This window comes from Cupressus sempervirens, chromosome 8 (assembly GCF_028749045.1).
Source record: "Cupressus sempervirens isolate cs-2001-9-10 chromosome 8, ASM2874904v1, whole genome shotgun sequence".
Taxonomy (NCBI): Eukaryota; Viridiplantae; Streptophyta; class Pinopsida; order Cupressales; family Cupressaceae; genus Cupressus; species Cupressus sempervirens.
The window spans coordinates 742886846-742911392 of NC_143125.1; the positions used below are offsets into that span (position 1 = coordinate 742886846).

Below are 24547 nucleotides of genomic sequence, written 5' to 3' on the forward strand. Positions count from 1 at the left end.
ATCACCTTCTTCAGCAATTCAAAACTCCTTGTAGCTCCTGCAGTCCATTTGAACTCTTTCCTATCCCCCCTCATTGTCTAATTTAGGGGTGCACAAATACTACTAAAGTTTGTAATGAACTTCTTGTAAAAACTAGACAAACCATGGAAAAATCTTACCTCAGTAGCAAATCTTGGGCTAGGCCATTTTAGGATGACCTTTACCTTCTCTTGGTCCATTTTGAGACCATCAGGTGAGACAACAAACCCCAGGTAGACTTAATTCCCTTTGTACAAAGCTACTCTTCTTTAGATTAATCAAAACTTTCTCCTCCCTTAGCTTCTCAAAATGCCCTACAGATATGCATTAAATGCTCATTTAGTGCCTTATTGAAAATCAAAATATCATCCAAATACACAATAACAATTTTTTTCATAAATTTCTTTAGTACCTCATTCATGAGCCATATGAAGGTGCTAAATGCATTGGTTAGTCCAAAGGGTATGGCTAACACTCATACAGAGCTCTTTGTCTTAAATGCAATCTTCCAGTCATCGCCTTCTTTGATTTGAATCTAGTGATACCTACTCTTGAGGTCTATCTTTGTGAAGTATTGAGCTCCACTCAAGTAGTCGATAAGATCATCCATACTTGGCAAGGGAAACCTGTATTTGATGGTTATCTTTTTTATGGCCTTTGAGTCTATACACGTCCTCTACTCTCCATCTTTCTCTAGTGCTAGTATTGTAGGTATCTCACATGGACTCAGGTTCTCCCGAATCAGACCTTTCCTTAGTAATTCTTGAACTTGTTTGCTCAACTCCTTAGTCTCAATAGGAGTCATTGTATGAGTAACCTTATTAGGCAAACTAGCTCCAAGGACTAAGTCTTTGTGATGACTGATTTGCCTTATTGGAGACAACCCCTTAGGAACATTATTAGATATGATGTCCTGAAACTCATTCAATAGACTTGAAACCTCTACTAGAACTTCTTTACTACCTTCTTTAGCCACCCTTGGAATTAAAGCATAACATAAATGCCGATGTTTCATGACATCTAGAAATTTTCTTTCATCAATGAGACATACCCTAGTACTATTGCATACTTGTGCTTCTTCCTTCATTAGGGGTTTCAACTTATGATGAACTCCATCCTTTGTGAGGGAATAGGTGTTTGCATGACCATCATGTGTAGCACACTTGTCAAATTGCCATGAGCTCGCCAATAATATATGACATGCATCGATGGGTATAATGTCACATAATACCTCATCACGGTAGCTTCCAATCTCGACCTTCACCAAGCACTATTCATTAACCATTACCTTGTGGTCATTCTGCAAGTAGGCAATCCGATATGGATGTGGTGTCTCTCTCTCTCTCTCTCTCGATCTTTAACTTTGTGACCATCTCCTTTGATACCACATTGTCAGTGCTCCCACTATTGATAATCACATCACAACATTTATTCTCACACTTGCACCGAATGCAAAAGAAATTCTTCCTCTGATCTAACTCCTTTTGATTTATCTAGGTTCTCTTGACAATGAGGGTTTCTCCTCTCTCTACATCATTTGAGTGCTTAGACTAGGCTTCTTTATTTACATGTTGGACTCTTGCTTGACATTCATGTCTCTTTATCCTCCCGTCCTTGGTGTTGATGACATTCATAGGCTCAATGCCCATCTTCATCACAATGGAAACAAGTTCCTCAAAAAATGCTTCTTCCTAATCCTTGTCTAGACTTTCCTCTTCCTCTTCCTCTTTGATCTCCATTTTTTGATCATATGATTGGTTGAAATCCTCATTCTTGTGATATCAGCTAGTACCTCTTCATTTTTTCTTTGGTCCTCTTTTGACTTCCAAAGGACCCTACTTCTACCCCTTCCTCCTTGGCCTAGCCCTCTTTTCTTTCCTTCAAACCTCTTTTTCAGCTTCTCCTCAACTCTCAAAGAAAACTAGTATGGCTCTTCAATATTGGTCATTCTAAACAAACTTAGCTCCTCCTAAATGGTTGGCCTTAACCCATTGAGGTAATGAGCAACCTTCTTATTAGCTTCAGCATGACATGTCCTAATGAGGATTCAATAGAGCTCCTCTATATATTCTTGTGGAATTATCTTGCCCGCTTCAACCCTTGCATCTTCTTGAACAAATCAAGATCATAGTTGATAGCGATGAATTATCTCTTCAACTTATCCACCATTCTATTCCATTTTGTTATCTTCTCCTTTCCTCTTTGATTCCAATCCATCTAGACCTCCTACCACCAAATTTTGGCATGACCCTCAAATTTGGCCTTTGCAAACTTGACCCTCTTGGGATCTTCTAAATCATCATACTGGAAATACTCATCCATATCATTGGTCTAATCAATCAACTCTTTTAGGTTAAGGTTTCTAGAAAACGTGGAGACATCAATCTTTGATCTTTTTCCGATTCTAGAAATAACCCTCAAAAGCCTATTAGCCTCAAGATCCCTTTCCGCTTCTTGGACTTCTTTAACCTGTCCCTCTTCTTCATATTCTTCCTCACTTTCGTCTCTTTCTCCAATATCAATCCCTTTTATCAATTTTTTTTGCAATGCTTCCACTTGCCTTTGGAGGGCTTGAAAACCCTTTCTTGTAACACTCGTAACTCGTCCTCCACGGTTCCTTCGTGGAGGCATTTTCACACTTATCTCTCAACCCACAACCACAGTCTTGGTGCAAATTGCTTCACATTGGGTGGTCTATCTGCAACTTAGGAACTCCTGCTCTGATACCACTTGATGAGAGTACAACTTGAGACACAAATGAACACAACAGAGAAAAAGGAAACTTCTATTTTTTAAATGAGAAGCTATTACATTCCTTACTATCGAAACAAACCCAACCATATGCTTTATGGGCTACAATATTATTAGATTCTGGAGAAAAAAATCCTTCTCATAGTCCCTTCTCTCAAAACTCCTCAAAATTGACTTTTCACTAACAAGATGGTAATGAATTAGCATATTTTAGGGCTGGAGCCAAGAATAGAATTTACATTTGGAAATTTGGTGTCGGATGCCAAACTAGAGGATCTAGAATTCAAATTAAAGTAGGTGCAAAAATAGAAGGCTATAGAAAAAGTGGTCCAACTTCTAGGGCACAACTTTTGATTCGGGACTCCAATTGACAAACCATTTAGACCGTCCGAAAGCTCTTTGAGTGTTCTACAACACAATGGACTGCCTATGGCCATCCCCCATTTTTCAGGGGTCGCACAAAGACTGTTTAGTGCCTCAAATCTAACTTTGAAGATTCTTTTTCCAGAGTGCTTAAAATTCCAATTAAAATCTTAATGTAAACTCAGACCAATTCTTTACAAATATGGCCATCCTGCAAAATAACTCTTTTTTTATACTTTTTTTAGTGTTGGTCTGAAATTTGGAAAACTGACTTTAAAAAGTAGTGGAAATTTGAGAGCTGAAATCTCAATTTTCCCAAATGAATATGCAAAAGTGCAAAAACATCAAACAATTTTGCATCACTGGATGATTATGCATCACTAGATGATTTTGCATCACTACTCTTCTCTCCAATTTTGCAAGATCTTCATTAGTATGGACATCATCTTGGTTAACATATTCTTTTGATAGAATTTCCTCTAATATTTTAAGTGATTTTTTAATTTTTAACTTTAAAATAAAAATAATAATAATTTATTTGATGATTTGATCATCTTCATATATATCTCGTCTAATTGTCTTCCTTCTATGTGAAGGGCTCATGGGTTGAAATGGGCATATAAGAGAAAAAATGACCATAAATAGGCTCTATTTTCATTTTAAAAATGTGTGGTTGTTTTGTTCAGGTGCCATAAAAGTTTGAGCTTAGGGCTTGGGAGTCCAAGCTTGAGACTTGAATAATCTTGGAGCAAAACTCGGCCGAGTATTCTCCAAGACTTGGCAGGAGAGTTTGGTCAGCTCCAATTGGCTAGCTTAGGGACTCATGAGTTTCATTTGTCTTGTAGATTACTCGCTAAATTGTAAAACCTTGTATTTGATGGTTAAGATTTTGATTCATGGAGTTCTGAAAAAGCCTTTTAAGTCCTTAGATTTATAAATGATAGTTATCTCTTTGTTCATTTACCACATGTATGATTTCCTTTCTCTATTGTAAAATTCAAAATCACTTTAATTAAATGAGTTTTGAATTCTTGAGTATGAAACCATGGCATTTGCAAAATTTGTGCCACTTCCATTTTCCTCAAAGCAACTTTATCTTTGTACATTGCGATTTTCTTCATTTGGTTGAGAAAACCTAATATAGACAAGGATTTGAGATGTTTGTTGTGCCATTGGCTTTCTTTTGTCATCACCTATTGCCTTGGTCTTTCATGCTTTTGATGCCTTCAGCATCTTACTTGACATCGTACATGGTATGTCATGATTTTCACTTTATCCACCAACTAAAGATTCGGAGCTAGTTATAGCTATACCATATTTGGAGTTAGTGCATTCATTTTAGGTGTTAGTCTTTCTCTTATCTTCCTATAATGTGCTATATATTTTTTTTAATGTTCAAACTATCTAGAATAGAAGTTAAATAGTAGTTTTCCATGTTTAGGGAGGGGTTGGTATGTTTTCATAGATGGAATAATTTTCAAAAAATTGGGGGATGGCTATATTTTAATATGCATTGTTTATATATATAGTCCTTTGCAATATAAGTACAAAATTTAATTATGTTATGCTTGCTACTTTGTTTGCAATAAACAATCTGCAATCCCCAATATTTGAGCACATTATCTTTCTCAATGGTGTTATTGCCATAAGCTATTTTATGATCCTCACCTTTAGGTTAGTAATGCCCTTTGTTCTCTTTGTTGTTTGGCTGTGCACTTTGGATTCTTTAACATTTGTCTTCTTGTTGAATTATTTCAGTGCGTAGTCACTGTCCACACTTTTGACTATCTAAAACAATCATTTCTATTTCAAGGCTGATCAGCACATGTCATAAAATTGTATAGGAGTTTTTAAATTTGGAAAAAGAGTAATTTCGATGTTGAAAAGTATGTAGTCTACATGGAACATGTCATAGGGATGTTGGAGACATGTGGGCATCTCCTTGGGAGTCCCTCTTTGGGGATTGTTCCCAAGAAATGTCTCTTATGGTGAAGCAGCGTACTTGAGACACCCCCAAATTTTTATGAAAAAAAGGGTTTAGGGTGGGGACATTTTTTCCTCGTTCCCAAAAATTCCCTGTCCCTAATAAAACAAATGCCCTCGAAGACACATCCTTGAGTAAGGACTGAAATGATTCATATATTGATTGGCACCATGTTCAAGTTGTTTATGTTGATTTGACACCATCTCGACCTAATGAGGGAGTTGGGGTGTATATAATGGAATAGGGAGCCATAAGGGGCATTACCTCTTGACAAGACAAAGGGAATCTAAAGAAAATATTGGTTGCGTGCAACATTTATAGAAGATGCTTCCATGTTGAATCACCATTTGGATCATCCTTTGTGCGTTATGGTATTGAAAATCATCCAAAGTGGTCTGGCCTCTAGAACTGAAGGACCTATTTTATGAGCCCATAGCTTTCCGTTGAACTCATTTATTTTGTTGATCACTACCCTGGGCATTAACTATAGTTCTTAATGCAATCCAAATGCAGGTGACTCATGTCACAACTTAACTATGCTTTATAAGGTAATACACTGTTATCTAAATAGTAGAATGATTACTTTTAAATTAAAAAGTCATGCCAAGCAATAACTTCTTTGATATTTTGCATTCCTATTCCTTTTTTCAATAAAAAAATGGCCTGGACAATTGTTCCTTTGACATAGCCTCATCAAATGCTCAAGAATGTGACTAGAATCATATTCTTCTCATTATTTTTTCTATGTTTATGTTTTCTAATATGTTATTAATGTTTTCCAGTTGAGCTTCCTAATGGGTTTTCAACTCTATCCGTGACTCTCACAACAGACTGGATATCCGTGAGTATTCCTTGTGCCTTTTTTCAACAATTTATACATTATCCCAAGTTTTTTCTTTTTCTTAATCTGGTAATTTTCTTTTCATATCCAGCTGTGCTCGAGGTGTATTATTGTTAATATCTAATGGGAGTGATTATAAAAAATATAAGAATGTTTGACATAGAAGCATGGTTGAGTAGTAACTGATTCATGCAGTGAAAAATTCCGTACAGATAACATGTCTAAAGAATTAGGTAGTAAACATTATACTTTAACTTATACATCCTCTTAAAATCCTTATTTGCTAGAACATATACATGGTTAGCCATTATAAGAAGTCATGTTAGTAAAAATGTTCTTTATTTTCAATTGAAATATCTAGTTTAAATTTGGAGAGGTTACATAGCTGATAACAACTGCTGCATATACAGTTTCCTCAACATTTTATGAACACATGGTTGGGGGTGTATGTGGTGGGAGGTAGAGGATATGGATGCGGGGTGGGTTTGGTGCGAAAGGTGCAAAACTCATGATAGGTTTTGAATCCCTGACGTTCTAAACAAACTTCTATTAATTTAAGTTTCTCTCTCTTATACATTGACATATGTACAGCTTTAAGTTTTTACCTACATTTCTATTTTATGAGGATTAGCCCAGACGATTCTTGTTTGTATGATGGGCTTTGTCCATGGAAAAGACTAATGCTTTAGCCATTAACAAATATTATATTTCCAGAGCCCCTGTAAATTATTGAAAATACTTATGGTAGAAATCATTTCAATATATTTTTGCATCAATTTCCTGATCATACTCCATGCACTATCATGAAACCAGTTTATTCTCATCTTGGTGATTGACATGGAGTATGACCCAAAATTTTGAAGCAAAACATAAAATTAGATAGGCTTTACCAGAATCAATCTTGATCCCTTAAACCTTTGCTATAATTTGTGAGAATGCAAGATCTTTATAAAAATACCATCAAGATTTTCTAGAAATAATTGAAGTTCAAAATTATCATTAAAAGATACAAGGGCATTGAAAATAGTTTAGGCTAGTTATATCATTGTGTAATTATCTTTTCTTCTTGTCAATGATTGAGATGCCTACATTTCAGACACATACAAATGGACCAATGGTTTTATCTAGGTATGGCCTGATGGTGAGTCACTTAAATTGTCAAACTAGGAATGAACTCATGAAGCACTTATGAAATATTTTTACACTCAGCCCATTGGCATAACTAAGACAATGGAAAAGGAACTTGCAGTAGCATAAAAAAAGAAATTAGAAAAAACCCTAAAGAAAATGAAAAGTTTAAGAAAGTAACTAACAAAGAACGGACTTGGTTTACTGGTATATTGACAAGGAGGAACCCTTGCTTCCTAAAATCCAACAGTTCACAGTTGGATGCTTGTGCACAGCTGTTCAACCCTCTTTACATAAGCTTGCTCATTTGGGGAGCTTCTCTTTTTTTGTGAAAATTGGTAAGATACAATGGATGCAATACAATTTGTTATCAACCTCCCCTTTCTTGATGTTTAAACTGTAGCCTCCAAGAATTTTAGAAAGGTTTCAAAGATGATAGAGACTCCCTTTTAGTTTACTTGTTCAATGCATGCTTATATTCTTGTGTTCGATGAAGCTAATTACAATAGGCTCTTATAAAAGCATTTATGCACAATAATACATAAACATGTAAGTAAAAAACACAATTTATTTGGTATATTTGGGGTCGATATGTTCTAAAATTTTAATATTTTTTTCAGTCGTTAGTTTCACACATTACTCATTGGTTATACACCCTTGAAAGTTTGAAACCATGCCTTTTTATGCTTTGAAGATATTGTTTTCTTTGCAGGGAAAACGCGATTTGTTTGACTTGTCAAATGATACTATTCCATTAATGTGCATACGTCATGGAGGACCACCTCTTGCAGAATCAGCAGGTAAAATATCTAAATCCCAATCATTGACAATTCGAGCTATATCCTACCTTATATTTCTGTCTAAGAACTCAGTTGATGTGAATGATTTTTTTGTTCATTCCCTTAAAGTATCATGTTTCTTGTTGTCTGTAACCACTCTCCAATTTGAATTTTTAGGAACTACATGAAACAAATATACAATTAGTAAACTAATTTTATATGCAATCATTGCCAGTAACTAACATTATGAAAAATCATCTTCCACTATGGTTGAAACTTGATACCATAAAGATGGGATGAAAAGGTTGTTTTACAATATTTTTATTTTATTATGCTTAGTACACAAGCTTTACACAGCTTTATTGTTGTCAATGACATTAGACAATCATTGACACTTCAGAGAGCTATCTACTATTGGAATAGAGAGACCAAACCCTGAACCACAAAGAGTTTGGTAGCTCAAGTGGCTTAGAACGCCAACAAGTTGTCCATGATTGTGGGAAGTTCCTCAGTTGGAGTCCTATTTGCTCAACAGAAAATAACATTAATAAGAGCTAGACTAGGACACTGCGGCCTGAAAGGGATTGTTGAAAGAAAACGAAGAAGTGGTAGATTACTAGAAGATCCCATTTTCTAGTTCTAGATGGCTCATGGAAAACAACATTAATGCATCCACATCATAATCACTAGAGCCAATGCTTAAAAACTAATGGTTTTAATTTTTTCCCTTCTCTGAACTGAGTTCTCCAAATATTTCTCATCTCTATATACATTCCTTAAAGGCCGTCATTGTTTTTGCTGAATAATAATCATGCAACTCAACATGCATTGCCTACGTAACACAACAAATAACACCAAGTCAGTTCTTGAAGGGAAGATAAGCATGTGGGTAAAATCCATTGTAAATTGCAATAGCTCATGGCAAGTGGAGAGGGACAAAGGCTAACTCCAATTTAGCATGATGTCATTAGATAAACGTTTGTTTTGTCATTATTTCTGAGGCCTAGGCTCAGTTATTATTATTTTGATTTAGTCAAGAAGAGATTTTGCTTGTGACATAGCTGTTAGGTTGATGAATATTGAATGTTTTAAATCCACAACTTTCAACGAGGTTTATTTCTCTGAAAAGACTCTGATATTGCTAGTGACTGTAGAACTGAAAATTTTCACAATTGCACAACATTGCATGGAGAACATTACGCATGCTAAATACATTGTAGTATGGTGGACATTACACAGGAAAACAGGAAAATATTCCTTTATCAATGACGTGAGGGGATAGTACCCTTGATAAACATCAACAATAATGTTTTGATAAGATCAACTTACAGTACATTGATCAGATGGCATATCAATGATATTATCTATAAGAGGGACACAATACAAATAGGCTTCAAGGAGTAATGGGTGGAACATTTTGCTTGACCCAGCCAACTGGAACAACCCAACTAACAAAATTTAAATAGAGCTCCTACCACCAATCCAACAGTTCAATAAGCATAATACTACACTCCTTTTTAATTATTTGTAATGAATCTTTATTGGTAATAGTGATGCTGTGAAGAGTGAACAAGGTGCTTATTTATCCTGTTGTAAAGACACCTTTTGCAAAATCTTACCCTTCAATTCAATGGTGCTGCTTCTGTTGAATGGAAGGAGGGATTTCTAGATGCAATATAGAAAATTCGAAGACCCTTGTAATTATTTTGTATTTGTTCATAAATGACTTTTCTCTTTGTTTGTTACAATTCAAAGTAACTCAGCTGAAGTGGGGATTCTATCTTTTATCATTAATTTCAATAGTTAGTTTGAGGCTTGTGAATAGTTGCCTGGTTTATAGGACTTTTAAAAATAAATTTCATTTAATGCAGTCAGATTAATAATAAAAGTTGATTCAGATCTAAGGGATTTTTTTCTTTTTTCCTTTTAATTAAATACTCAAGTGCCAATTGTCTAAAAATATTTGTTTTCTTCTAAAAATCTTCCAGCAGGCAAAGAGATTGGAATTTTAGAATATATGTTCATTATGTTTTTTGCTTTTGCAGTAAAATTAGAATCAGCTATAGCTCTTTCTGATGGATATGTGAATGATGTGTCAAATATGGGACAATGCACCTCATTTCGCGAAAGCATGAGAGTCAACTTGACAGAAGAACAGGTTTTTAGCTTCTTCTTGTAAAATTTAGCTTGAGATAGAAAATGTTGCTTTCCATAAATTATGTTCTCTTTGTGACACCTAATATTGATCATGTTTGTTTAATTCACCCATGATTTGACCAATTTCTTATCATCTATATCATTTATATAATACCTTATTATTTATTTAATATTCAATTATCTTAGTTGTCATCCTAATTTATTTCTTCTATCATCCCAAGTCTTATGCTAACATAAATAATTTTCTTTAACTATTTACCCTTACTGTTACCCCCTTCTTCCAAAAGTTTAACAAATAATTCTATTTATTTAATTCTCCCTCAAATGTCACATTCTCCAGTTCTTTTGATCAACCCCCATAATCTAATCCAAATCTATCTAATTGTTTGCACACACTTGATCTTGATTACATTTGGTCAACCCCTCACGTGTCCTTGTTCATTTGACATGGCTTCAGTACCATGTCACATGGGTCTTGCTTCCTCGTGTGCTTTATTACCCTCCAATCCTTTTTAATCAATTCTTTTTTACTCAATGGCGCCATGATCCACATTTCAAATATGCTAGCGGGAGAACCAACTGTGATATCACTGTAGAGATCCTTAGCAATTTTTTGATCAAGCTACCAGTAATTATCACTTTTAGTGAATAGGTATTAGGCCAAATATTTTGCGTGCTTTTCTAACTTGTAAGTTTACAGTATGCTACGCTTGCAATGCTTATTTAACATTCATCACAACACTTTGAATTTCATAAGAAAGAAATAACCAGTATTTGAAACATAAAATATCACATCACTTTTATACAATGGTTGCAACTTGCAAATATAGGAGCAAATTACATAGATATAAATGTACGTGAAGGTCTGACCTCTAACTCAACAATGAAGATACAACGATCTCAACATTTATTATCTTGAATGGACAACCAAGTTTTCAGGTCCGTGCCTAAAGATTTTGAAAAGGGTTCTTCACGCCAAGATCAAGAATGGTAGCACGAACATTCATGCCACTCAAAAGCAGTCACTCATTCTTTAAATCTCAGCTCCACTAGCAAAAGTGATGTTGCCTTGCTTGAAATGAGTGAATCTGCAATAAGGTCATTTATTCTTTAATGTTGAACATTGCAGGTGTTTCCCGCTTAAGATATGGCTATAAAATCTTTTTTATCTGTATGTCTGAATTCACATCAGCACAGGGTAGAGAAGGTAGCTCGAAATACCTCAGAAATCACCACCTGTGAAGTAAAAATTCACACCTTGTCTGCCAATGTGATTGTCCTGCTAACTCCCAAACAGGCACTAAAATTACCTAGTAGCATATAATTTTCATTCTAATTCAGACTCAATATAGCATGCCTAGTAAGTTACAATGGGGACTAGGTTTATGGTATTAATCAAGCAAGGAAAAGTGACACACAAACTTAGATTTCAATGCCTAGGAAGGTGATTATGTCAATTGCTCCAAACTCATTCAAGAGGCATTTTTCTAGACTTGACATCCACGAGCACTATTCCCTGGCAAATTGTCTTGCTTGCAAGACTTTACAAATTGCAAATATTCAATTGTACCTGCAAATCTGCAAATCCTTTTTGCACAAATTCAACCCTGAATATATTTCACTGCATTTTCTAGGGAGGATATTTCACCAGCAAACATGATTTTGCCATAAGGTTTTCATTCTTGTGCTTGAACAATTCTATTTAATTTCTACAACTGTGGTTTTTAGAAAAATGTCAAATATCCAGAATAAATGAAATGAGCCACTTCAACTCCTTTAAAATCTTCATAGGAACTTAGCAGAATTAATATTTTAAACCACCATCCAAAAATAACAGTCCTTGTTGCTCCAAGAAATGACTTTTTAAATTATTTCCATTTCGGGCACAAGTCACTTTTACATTCACCTTATAAATGATTAAGGGGAATGTAAAAGTGACTTGTGCCCGAAATGAAAATAAAGCAGAGCAAGCATACCAGAGCAGAGTGTGAAAGTAAATAGTTGGAATGATATAGAAGGGACATTCATGACACATGAATAGAGATTTGAAATGTTGTAAAAGTGTAGAGTTAGAATGATATTATATCAAATGATACAGTAATAAAAGAAAGTGTAATAAAAATAAATATATGCTCAGATTTCTTAAATCTGATATATATATATAAGAAAGGAGTTGAAATAAATATGAGAAGCCAGTGCAAAAATATAAAGGAAGAGAGAAAAGTGAATATGTGTTGAACCAAAAGAAAATATACAAACATAAGTATCAAGTTAAAGAAGAGAGATTGTGCAAGCCGAATGTCCATCATTTGTTGAGTAAGCAACATCAACAAGGTGGAAAAGAAGTTTGAGTGTAGTGGGTTGGTGCTCACGAGGACAAATAGAGGGAGTTGAAGCTTTTTGTAGGTCGGTGTAGGTCGTGCTTGTGAAGTGTGGGAGTTGGAGTTTCCAGTGAGTCAGTGCTCATAAACATAGGGTTTGGAGCCTCTAGTAAGTTGTAGCCTACAAATCATTGTAAAAGAACAAAGTTTATATTAAAGCATTTATAGTTGTGGTTTTCTTCCACATTGGGTTTCCATGTAAATCTTTGTGTCATTGTGTTCATGTGCATAATTGTTGATTTCAGCATTTAAAGTAATTAATTGGATAAAAGTTTTAAATTGGCAAATTTGTTGTTATATTGATTCACCCTCCCCTCTCAGTATAATTGTGTGCTCTTCAAAGAGCATCTATGTTGTAAGTACAGGATAACTTGTACTTGTACAATCAGCTCATGTAATTAAGTTGCAATTGCATTAGGCATGCAACTTTGAATAAAGTCAAAATAGTTAGTTAGGATAAGTATGGGTGGTTGAGGTTGTTCCACTTTTTACTCCATTTTTCACTCTTCATTTTTCCTATATAAAGGAGAGAGTTCATTGTAAATAATCATTTTTTGCTTTATAGGAGAAGGTTGAGCTTGTGACTAGAAGGCTTTGTATTTCTTGTTGCAAAACTCTGAAGTGAATAAAGAAGCAAGTTTTTCCCAAACTTTGTGTTGAGATACTTGGAATTGATCATTGTCTCTTATGTTACATTGATTCATTCATCTTTGTTAGTTCTCTCTTTTAAAGCATTTGAATGTTCGATGTTGTTTTTGGAAGACTGAGAGCTTTCTTAAATGAGATTAATCTAGCTTGTTAGTGGCAACAAGTACTAGGATTTGAAGACTTTGAGCTTGATTTCTTTGTAGATTATTTAATATTTGGATAGTTGAACAAAGACTTTGAGCCTTGTCATCTATTCGCCATTTTGTTTCAAGAAGGGTGCTTGTAGGAGACTTTGGGTTCTTACTATCAATCACACAAGTCAAGTATAACTGTTGTCTTAAAGTCGTTCTTACGTTGATATTTAAGTCTATAACAATAGATTCCTTTTGTTTAATTGCAAGTAGTAGTTGGTAATAGAAAATCATTCCTGAAAAAAGACGAATTGATTCAGTAAACCACCCCTTTGTCAATTCTAGTTAGGTCTTTGTTGTAGCAGCCTACGGAAAGAAGGGAGCCTCCCCTATTGCTGAGAGGAGAGACTTATCTCACTACACCTTTGCCTAAAGTTCCCATTTTGTAAGCTGTGGTTAAAGTGGCTTACACAATTTTTAGCCAACAATCAGTTATTCCCTTATTGATTCCCAATTCACCTACGGGAAATAAAAATAGGCTAAGGTCTTTGTGAATTGTTTATGTCTAAAGAGGGGACAATATATTACAAATCAATGTAGATTTTTGAAAATGTTATGTATTTCAAAGAAAACCCTTTGGTAGAAGGAAAATCCCTCCAATAAAATATAGGGAGCATATGCCTAGTATCTTCAAGTTCACACTCATTTTGTATTGGATGGTTGATTCACTTAGATTCTTCCTATTATATGATTCCATATAGGGACTGCTTTTATGAATATAGGAGGTAACATTATCTTAAGAGACAACCTATCATATAAGATAATGGGAAAGGAAAGCTTATGTCGAACTTTAAATATGGAAGGACTAAAACCTTTCTTGGGTTTTGCATATGACAAGGTTGGCTAGATTTCTAATACCTGAAAGTAAAATTAGAAATTCCAACAAAAACTCTCCAAAAGTGAATAAAACACCAGAGTTGCAACAATCTTAACGGCTTTAATAGTATTTGAAGGGTTTTCAAAAAATTTCTTCACATTCTTCTATCCTTTTTTGCTTTTCTATTGCATGATTCCATATCAAGTATTTTTCATCTGTCAAGAACTATTTTTGTTGGAGTTGATGATTGTGATGGGACTCTAAATTTTGGAAAATTTTAGAGCTCCAAGCACCATGGCAAAGGGAAAATCTTTAATCTTACCCACTACCAATATGCTTCAAACCAATAAAAGTTATGATGAGAATGGTGGGAGACACTATAATTATTGAAATTGATGACTGGACTGTCAGACTGTGGTTTGTTTTTCATGGAATATATGATGGTGAACTAGCATGCCATACTGGCCCAATCACTTGTGTTGAATACTTGAGTGCTGACAAAGCGTGAGAAATGTTGGATGAGTTATCTGCTGAAGCTTTCGAACAAAAGGTTAATGAATACATACTTGTGATACCATGTATATGTGTAAGTCTGCTGCCTTGTGAATTTCTGGAAGCAACGTCTTCAATGATATAGAAACATGAACATATCTTAAATCCCACTTGCATTGGGAAAGCACAAAAACAGAACAGAAGTATGGTATGGACCAGTCATTAGATATCCCAGGATATAGTGCACAAGATGCAGATATTTGGTGACCCCGTGATCAATGTTTTCGGCAGAAATGAAATACAAATTGTATCTGTATGAAAACCAATCATCAAGTTCCAAATCACATGATACCTCATGCGAGGAGGCAACAGCCAGTGAGTGGCCTTGGAACATGTGTTTCAAGTACTAAGACAATGATCAGGTACACATTAATATTTGGGGAAGCCTGATGGAAAGCAAAATAACCGGCAACGATGATATACCAAAGTCACGAGGAGAAGCCACCGTAGACTCCATACACAAGGATCCATTATAATATTATCTCATATGCCTGGTGAATAATTTGGGTCGGGAGCTGCTTGGAGAATGATTTTTGCCCACTCAGTGGCATCAGTAAGAGGACAACATCTACGCAAGAAACCTGACAAGGAGTAGTCATCAAAGCAATGAAAGTCTCTAATTCGATACACATCAAACTTGTCAAACGCCACCGAGTATGCACAAAGCGAATAATGGTATGTGAAGAGTATACGAATGGAATAATTCTCCAGTCAAAGCACTATACAGGAAGGAATCGATCTTTTCAGGCCCGTGTAGGAGAATGAACAGAGCCGCAGAAAAATTAAATTCCTCATACTATAGAAGATGGGGTTATATTAAAATAACATGATAAAAGATTTGACTATGATTATTTAAAAAGGAGCCCTCTAAACTAAACTCAAGAAATTAATGGGAAAGATATAAAAGGTGTGGTTAATTTAAGGAGAATTTTAATTAAAAGGGCGCAATCATTTATTTTCAATTATTTTTAATAATGTGACTTTTCACTTTGCAAAGTCACGTCCCTATCTCATTAAAATATAAATAGGGAGATACTCAAAGGAAAATAGATAGAAATATCTAAACATTCACACATACACTTGAAAGGAGTACTTTATATTTATTTTATTGTATAGAGGGATAAGGAGTTTATTACGACTTTGTAATAAAAATTCTATTATTTTATTTTTAAATAAAATAAAATGTCTTTTGTTTATTTTTAAATGGCGTGGAGATTTAAACTGCAGGCGAATCGTCCTTTGTAATTATTTTTGGAATTCTGTATACAATTTAAGTGGACATGGTCAATTAGCATTATAAATTTGATCATAATAGGTGTTGTAAAATATTAAATTGTTTTCGTACCTCTGTCCAGTTTGTCTCCTTCTTAGCGGAGTTAAAATTCAATTTGGACTAATTTAAGATTGCATTATAATTGGCCTGTCACATCTGGATTATTAAAATTGTTGGCAGTATAAGTGCATTGAACATTACAAAGTTGTATGTGAAAGTTCCCCGAAGTTGACTCTATCGCTCAGATTAACAAAGCACTGGTCTTTTGTTATTAAAGTCAGAAAATCTATATATTCCTTCTGCAAGCATCAAATTCATTATTATTCAAACATTATACAAAACATTCAATAATTATCCAACATCCAATTTCATTTTGATCAAGTTCAAGGACTTTGCCAGCCGAAGAACTCTAGAAGTTTAAATTCACGATAGAAAAGCCTTGAACTGGATAGTCAGCGTTTGAGGTAAAGGTTTACCTGCCTAGGTGTCGCGGAGCCCGAAGTGAAGGGAATCTAAGCGATTTCCGTTCGCTGGCCAAAATTTGATTGAGAGATCCTACCGGAGAAGTGGCAGGCTCTTGGATTTCCAATCTGCGGTTTTGGGAACCAACAGATTGAACCCCACAACACCCCAAAGATCATTCGTAATCAAAACACTTTGATCACACAAGAGATTGATTTTCTATGAAGACTTGAGATTGTAAAAATATAATTATTACAATATTCAATGATAAATCTTTGATATAAGGACAAAGATGAAACCCAGTGTGAGGATAATTTAGATCATGAAACTTGTCTTAATTCTACAACTTGAGACAAACAACACCTAACCTATATAAGCTCAAGCATGCTTGTATAAAAAGGTCCTTATAATCATTTATTAGGTGATTACCTTTATCAAACAAACATTTTTTATTCTTAGCAATTTAACTTTGTAGACTTCTACTAAAGCACTAGAATAGTAAAAAGGAATTGGGAGTCATCTTTCAAACCTTGAGCTAACATCATAGGAGGATTAATGAAATTATTGAAGGCTTGAAATGCAAAATTCTTGATAAAAATGTAGACTTTAAGTAGGGTTTCATCATGAAATGATCATGAATTAATCATGGTTAGGGTTTAAGTTTCAAGCTATGTTACCCCAAGTTTCTTGAATTGTGGGAGAGGGGGATGGGGAAATGGGTTTCTAGGATGGATTTGTTTTTTCCTGGAGCAGGGGACAACATAGGACATCAGTGGGGACAACTATATACAAAAAGGGTGAATTTAAAATATATATGAATTTTTTAAATGTTCATGTGAAAACATGGATAAAGCATGCTTATATACATTATAGAACCTCAACATGTAACTTTTTTGTGGAATGATCTAACTTGAGAGTTCACATGAAAGTGGAAGTCAAACACATTATCAAATTTCAAGCATTAAGTTTTGGGGCAGCCAAGGGGCAGGTTTTTTAAGGTTTCTAGGATGTCCTTGTTTCCAAGATGGGTCAAATTATGTTGAAAATGCATCCTTGGGTAATACTAGTTAAGTCATCACTGGGTTCATGGTGGGGCTGTCATATGAGTCATGCTCATAAAGTTAGCCATATGTCAAATATTTTAGAAGATTCAACAGATTTGAGTCCAAAGTGCTTTAGAATCCTAGATGGTTATTCATGTGCAAATTTAATTTTGTTGGTGGAAGGTCCACCGTCCACCCTTACATGTGAACTTATTATAAGTCTTACTTGAGCCCTTTTTAATGAATTGTGTGGCCTATTTAGCTGTGATGTACTTTGGATCATGTGTGTGAACTACATGGGTATATAATTATTCTTTTTCTTTCCATCTTCGGTTTTACCATATTGAAAATGAATATTTCTATTGTATAATTGATTGCATTAAACTGTTATCTATACAATATAATATTATATGAACAATTTTCTTATGGTATTTCAAATTTAATAGTTATGTCTTAAGCTTATTGGGTCCCTAAACTAACCATTGATAGTTGATGTGGTTTATCATACTTAATGCAATGTAATGCTTGGTGAATTGGAAATGGATAGAAAATGAAAGCATAAGGTGAGTTTTACTAGTGGGTGGGAATTTCGTTTGGATGTATTATTTTTCAATGATCCCTACTAATGCACAAACTTGATTGTGACGAGGAAAGAAAGGAGTGAAGAATATTCTTGGAGAAAATATTCAATAGCTATATGGGACTGTGAATTACATCCTAATTTTCTTGTACTCTTTTAGTTGTATCATTCCAGACTCCTCTTATATTAAATCAACCAATTAAGTTAATGATAGAACACAGATCCTTCTTTATTAAATGACTCGATTACATAAAATTTAAATCATCATAGAAAAAGAAGTTTTATGTGGTAGTTGTAATGGATCAATTTAATGCTGAAGGTCTTCATGTTTTTATTAAATTGAGGAAGGGTGAAAACAATAAATTTGAATGATGTTATTTTCAAATAATTAAAATAACTTTAGTTAATATAGGCTAATTATATTTTGGTAGATATAAAATGAATTAAAATTAAAATTTTCTTTCCATTTAAAAAAAGAAATAATTAATAGTGTGTATGTGTAATGTCTATATTAGAAACTGGGCATGTCATTTGGCATCAAATGTATTGGAGAATCATTAACTTCAATGGTGGTTATTTCTAGGGGATAGGATAGAGTCTAATTTTAGGCCTTTTTTATTGAAAAATGTGTGCATAGAAATTTCAAAAGAATAGGAAGCTATATTGCCAGAACTACACAATATTCCATTAAAATTAATGAGATGTGCATAAACTATACTTAAGATCTTTTATAGTGTACATACTTTTGAAGTACATTTAAGTTTTTAGTTTGGGTTTAGTTAGATCTTAGTTAATTCTTCTGTATAATTTGAAGAATGGTTTTATTGCATGTGGCATGTGCTGCTTCATTTAAGTTGGTCTTAATAATGACAAATAATATGCTAATATATTGTAGTTAAGCAATGAAATTAAATGCTGACATTTTGAATTATCGAATATGATGAGAGAGATGATTGGTTATTCTATGTTTTGGTGTTGTATCATGTGGTAGTCCCCCTTTTGGCTTTTGTGTATACTTGGCTTGAAAAGACATCCTCTTCAAAATTTAGTAGGCAGGTTAAAGATTGGTAGAAACTTGAGGAAGAAGGTGAGTTCTAGCTAAGGATCAAGAGGAAAGCATTGTTCATGGAAGATATTGCTATCCTTATTAGGAAGCTTTGGACAAAGTATAGACACACCTATGAATGGAAATGGAAGGGCTCTAGACTCTATAGTCATTAAGTGATATGCATCATTTTACACATCTTCCATCATCAAATGATGCAGGCCTTTGAGGGTCCTAGTGAAGTGTTGACTGCCCCAAACTAACTCTTTCGCTAAAATGTCTGAAATTGTACTTAACGAGGCCAATTTCTATTATTTTCCAATGTTTTGCCAAAACACCAATAAATAAAAAATGCAAGAAATTAACTTTTTTTTTTGGTCAGATCAGAGACCATCTAATTGCAATAGATTTTTGTAACACAAACCAAAGCAAATTAGTTACAATAGTGCTGATACAGTTTATTAACCCAAGTCTAGCTATGCAAGGTCTAAATGTAACTATAAGACATTGATGGCTTTTCATATTGAAAATATCCATCATACAATGTCACTACATGCCTTAAAAGCTGAAATACAAGAACCAAAATCAAACCTGATAGGCCTGCCATAGCAATATGTTGTATTTAGCTGAATCATACGACTCCAAAAGAATCTTGAAATCTATTTGTTCCCTGCAAAAGCACAAATAATGGTATGGCAACTTCCAGATTGGCACAGCCTGCCACAATATGCTAAAATGCTCCTAGAAATTGTTGGCTCCCTCTCTACAATAGATACATCCATTCCTGACTGGTAAAGTTTGCAAACATATTTTCAATCAAGGCAAATGGGGTGTGGAGACCCTTACATCTAAAAAATGCAAACAACTCCAAACACTCACAGAAACCTCAAAAACTTGCCTCCAAACACCTGAATATCCACTCTAATCTGTATGTGTGGGGTTTAGGGAAGAGAACTCCACATCAAATGTGCATTTTAATTCTAAAATATGAATCTCCTCTCATTGGGTCAGCTATAGATCCGTACGACTTCTTTGGATAACAATGGTCTTGAAAAGTGATGGCAATAGGTATTACGGAAGTAATTGGTAAAATACTTGCTTGTAATTAACAGAGACCAGACGATCAATTTGTACAAAAGAATGAGATGATATTTCCTTAGGAAATGATCGTAAAGAATAGAAACATTCTATTCTAGAGAAAGTAAAAAATGAAAGCAAACTAAAGCTTAATTAGATATTTACAATAGATAACCATTAACTAATAATAGATGACTTATCTATTATTGTAATACCCTCCCTTAATGGTTAATCCATAGTTTACATACTCGGCGAGTACTCCCCGAGTCTCTGAGTACTCGCATTTATTTTTGCCCCGCGAGCAACTCGCGTGTTAACTCTCGTGTCATTGTTGGCCATTAACTCGTAGTGAAATCACCAACAAAACCAGTTTTAACTTGCCGAAAACACGGCTAAAACATGGTTACCATTTTTGCCGTTTTTAAACAAGGAAACAACTGAGAAAAAACTGCAAATTTTTGGATGTTTCCCTGTCTGCGTTGTTTCCATTTTTTGTTGTTTCGTGGCTTTATAAAGCCTACATGCACAGTGTAAAACATTGAACTTCTGTAAACACCTTTCATAGCAACGAATCAGGTTTGCAGCAGATTTCTTAGCGGATTTCTTATGCTTGTTCTGTTATGCTTGTGTCGTCTGGTTCTCGTGCTTCTCGTCAACAATGGTTTGCTTGATTAATGCATTTTTATAAAGTTTCAGTCGACTTCAATATATTTTTAAAAGTTTAATCGTATCACGGCGTTTCAGATTAAATGAAAATATTATAGTTTTTAATATTTATAGTTTTCAATTCACTATATAGTTTTTAGTTTAAAACTTAAGTTTATATTGTCAGGCTTTTGATCAATAGTTTAGAATTTAATATAATTTATATTTAAATGTTTTTAATATAGTTTAAAATTGGAATATGTTAATGTTCATATATTCACATTTCATTATTATTATTATTTTGATATTATCATTCAAAGTTTATTGTTATTAACTTATTGATATTATTTTTTTAACATTATTATTCAAATCCCATTGTAAATAGTTTAAAATTGCTTATATTATTTTAAATATTTTAATATTTAAATTTGAAGTATGAAATTATGAATTGTATCAATTATTTATTTATTTTCTTGAATAGTTTTAAAACACTTATTATTGTTATTATATTTAAGGTAATTAAATAATTATTGTTATAATTTTTTTGGCTACATTAACAATTTTAAAGTTCAAGAATCTAGATTCTAAATAATATAGATTTCTAATTATTATTTTTATTTATAGACTGTCAAAATTTTAATAAATAATTTTTTTAATAATAATAATATTTAGAAATTAATACTAGAGAAATTTAAAATAGTTAATGTATACAATTTAAGAGTTTATAAACTTATAATAATGTATATAATATATATTATTAATTTATTATTTTAAATTCTAATCAATACAATAACATATCTTTTAATTATTGAGAAGACATTTTATATATTTATTAGTGAAAATTTAAATTTCACTCATTTATTAGATTTAATAAAGTTTTACTTTTTGATAAATATTAATTATGAATGTTTTTATTAATTTGGGTTTTATACTAATAAATAGAATCTAGATATTATAATTTATAAATGTACTAAAAAAGTATTTATAATTTTAGCTCAATACTTACGTAATATTTTTTTGTCTCTATTAATGTTGTAGGTTGATTTATAATTTCAATGGCATCTGGCTCTGCATCTACTTCGAACTCAGCTGGTGCAAGTCAACCTACTGGAAGGAAACCCCCTGGTAGTCGTGATGCCACATGGAAACATGGTATAATGGGGCTTGTAGCAGGGACTGTTATTTGTACTTGGTGTATGAAGAAGCATAGTGGAGGCATCAATCGCCTCAAATACCATCTTGCAGGCATTCCTTGTCGTGATGCAAAGCCATGTAAGAAGTGTCTTGAGGAGGTCAAACGAGAGATGATAGCCCTCCTTGCAGCGCTAGATGAAAAGAAATTGGAGAGGGCAAGGCAATAGGCAGCAATACAAGAAGCAATTGCTCCTAATTTGTCACGTTCAACAATAACTGAGGTGGATGTGCAACACATTGTTGGCTCTACTCGTGGTCCATACATGCGTGGCCAATCCTCCTCCTTTCCAAGAAAATTCAATTTTGTGCCTAGAAATGAACCAGGATCACAACCTTCATTGGAAGCTACTGGGTGGGATAGGGAGGTGCACAAGGAAGTAGAGAAGGCTTGTGCAAACTTTTGGTATTATAACAACATTCCCTTCAATGTGGCAAGGAGTCCATATTGGGAGAGTTTGGTGAGGGCATTGACAATTGCGGGCAAAGGGTTCAAAGCCCCTACTCCACGAGATTTAAGTGGTAGGTTGCTCCAAGATGCTATTGTAGATGCAAAAGAAATTGTTGCTGCTGAAAAGAAGCAATGGCAAAAATATGGATGCTCAATTCTCTCAGATGGTTGGACGGATGGGAGAAACCACACTCTTATCAATTTTATAGTGGTTTCAAATGGAGTGATGGTTTTTCTAAAGTCAATTGATGCCTCTAACATAATAAAGAATGCAGAAAATTTGAGCTTGATGTTGGAGGAGGTTGTTTTAGAGTTGGGGATAGAAAATGTTGTCCAAGTTGTTATTGACAATGCAACAGCATATGTGGCAGCTGGAAGGTTGCTTCAAGAGAGACATCCAACACTTTTTTGGACCCCTTGTGCAATTCATTGCCTTGACCTTCTTTTGGAGGACATGGGCAAAATTGATTGGGTGAAACCAATTGTCGAAGAAGCACGAGATATAACAAAATATATATATAATCACCCATGGGTTCTTCAATTGATGAGAGAGCACACCAAGGGAAAAGAACTTGTGCGATCAGGAGCTACAAGGTTTGCAACAAATTTCGTAACATTGCAAAGCATTACTAGTTTATTAAATCCCTTGAAGCAAATGTTTGTGAGTCAGTCATGGGTGGAGTCAACTTACTCAAAGAAAGCTGATGGAGAAAAGATTGTAAAAATCCTTTTTGATGTTGATTTTGCAACTAGAGCATTAGAGATTGTCAAGCTAACGTCAACTTAATTTAATTTACCAATTGAATCCTTTATTTTTTATTTTAAATTTTAGATGTTTCTTATGTCATTGCAAGTTGTAATTTGATTTATTTTTCTACTTTATACTTTGTAGGTGATTGAGCCATTGGTGAGGGTCTTGCGCTTGGTGGATGGTGAGGAAAATGTGATGGGATATCTTTTTGAGGCAATGGATAGAGCCAAAGAGGCCATCCAACACTATTACAAGGGAGATGCAAATAGATTTGCCCCTATTTGGGACATCATTAATCGCAGGTGGAATAACCAACTCCACCAACCCATTCATGCAGCGGGGTACTTTCTTAACCCCAAGTTCTACTTCTCTGAGTCTAACAGCTTCACAGATGCTAATGGCGAGGTTATGGAGGGTTTGTTCACATGTATTGAGAGGATGGCACCTACAAGTGCAAGAAGAGACCTCATCCTTTTAGAGTTGCAGAATTATAAGGCAGCTAGAGGGCAATTGTTTTCTTCCAAAATGTGTATACGGGGAAGAGAAATCCAAACACCAAGTGAGAAAAAATGAGGTCCCATATCTTGCAATTTATGAATTACAATTATCAATAGAATATTTTTTAATTACACACAAAAATTAATATATCTTATGTGCAGGTTCTTGGTGGGAAGATTTTGGTGGAAATACGCCAAATTTGCAAAGATTAGTTCTCCAAATTTTGTCTCAGCCTTGTAGCGCTTCTGGCTGTGAGCGTAATTGGAGCCTGTTTGATGCCATTCACACAAAGAAGCATAATAAGTTGACACAAAAACGCTTCAATGATCTTGTTTTTGTGCAATATAACCTTCGGCTCCGCATAAGAAAAGTGAGGGATCAGCCAGATGAACTCATTGATTTGGATGACATTGATCCCTATAGTGATTGGATAGTCCAAGATGAGGCCTCCTTATTTACAGAGGATGAGATTGCTGATTTTGAGAGGCAAGCTATGGAGGATTTGCCTGTAGTAGAAGTAGGGGAGTTTGGACTTGATGAGATTGATCTAGTGGAGGAGGAGCCACTGCCATCTACCAACATGGTGGAGTTGCATGCACAATCTTCTACACCAAGAAGGGAACCAGATTTGACTGTGAAGACCATCCCCTCTACCTCTCATTTTTTCTCTAGGGTAGGGAAGAGAAAGATGTAATAACTTTTAATCTCTTAAGTTTCCTAAATAAGAAATTTATGATGGTGATTTTCAAATACAACAATCATCATAAATTCATAATAGTTATAGTTAGTAGCTAGCTATTGTATTTATGTTCCACTATTTGGCTTAGTATGATGAAGCCATTTTGTAATCCATATGCTTTGGAGTCTTGGACAATCAAATCTAATAAAAAACACTCCCTCATGGTTTTCAGACTTGTTTGA

General features: G+C 34.3%; 1 protein-coding gene across 2 annotated transcripts in view; it reads left to right on the forward strand.

Annotated features, from left to right (window-relative positions):
- Positions 1 to 24547, forward strand: part of LOC149544556 (transmembrane protein-like protein) — a 293089-nt gene that overhangs the window by 72443 nt on the left and 196099 nt on the right. For both annotated transcript variants that reach the window (XR_016355061.1, XM_089795187.1), the window contains exons 2-4: positions 5899 to 5957; positions 7798 to 7885; positions 9910 to 10022. Coding sequence is in view for 1 of the 2 variants with exons in the window: in XM_089795187.1 (XP_089651313.1) it covers positions 5899 to 5957; positions 7798 to 7885; positions 9910 to 10022 (260 nt within the window). In the remaining variant the exon portion in view is untranslated. The remainder of the gene's footprint in view (positions 1 to 5898; positions 5958 to 7797; positions 7886 to 9909; positions 10023 to 24547) is intronic.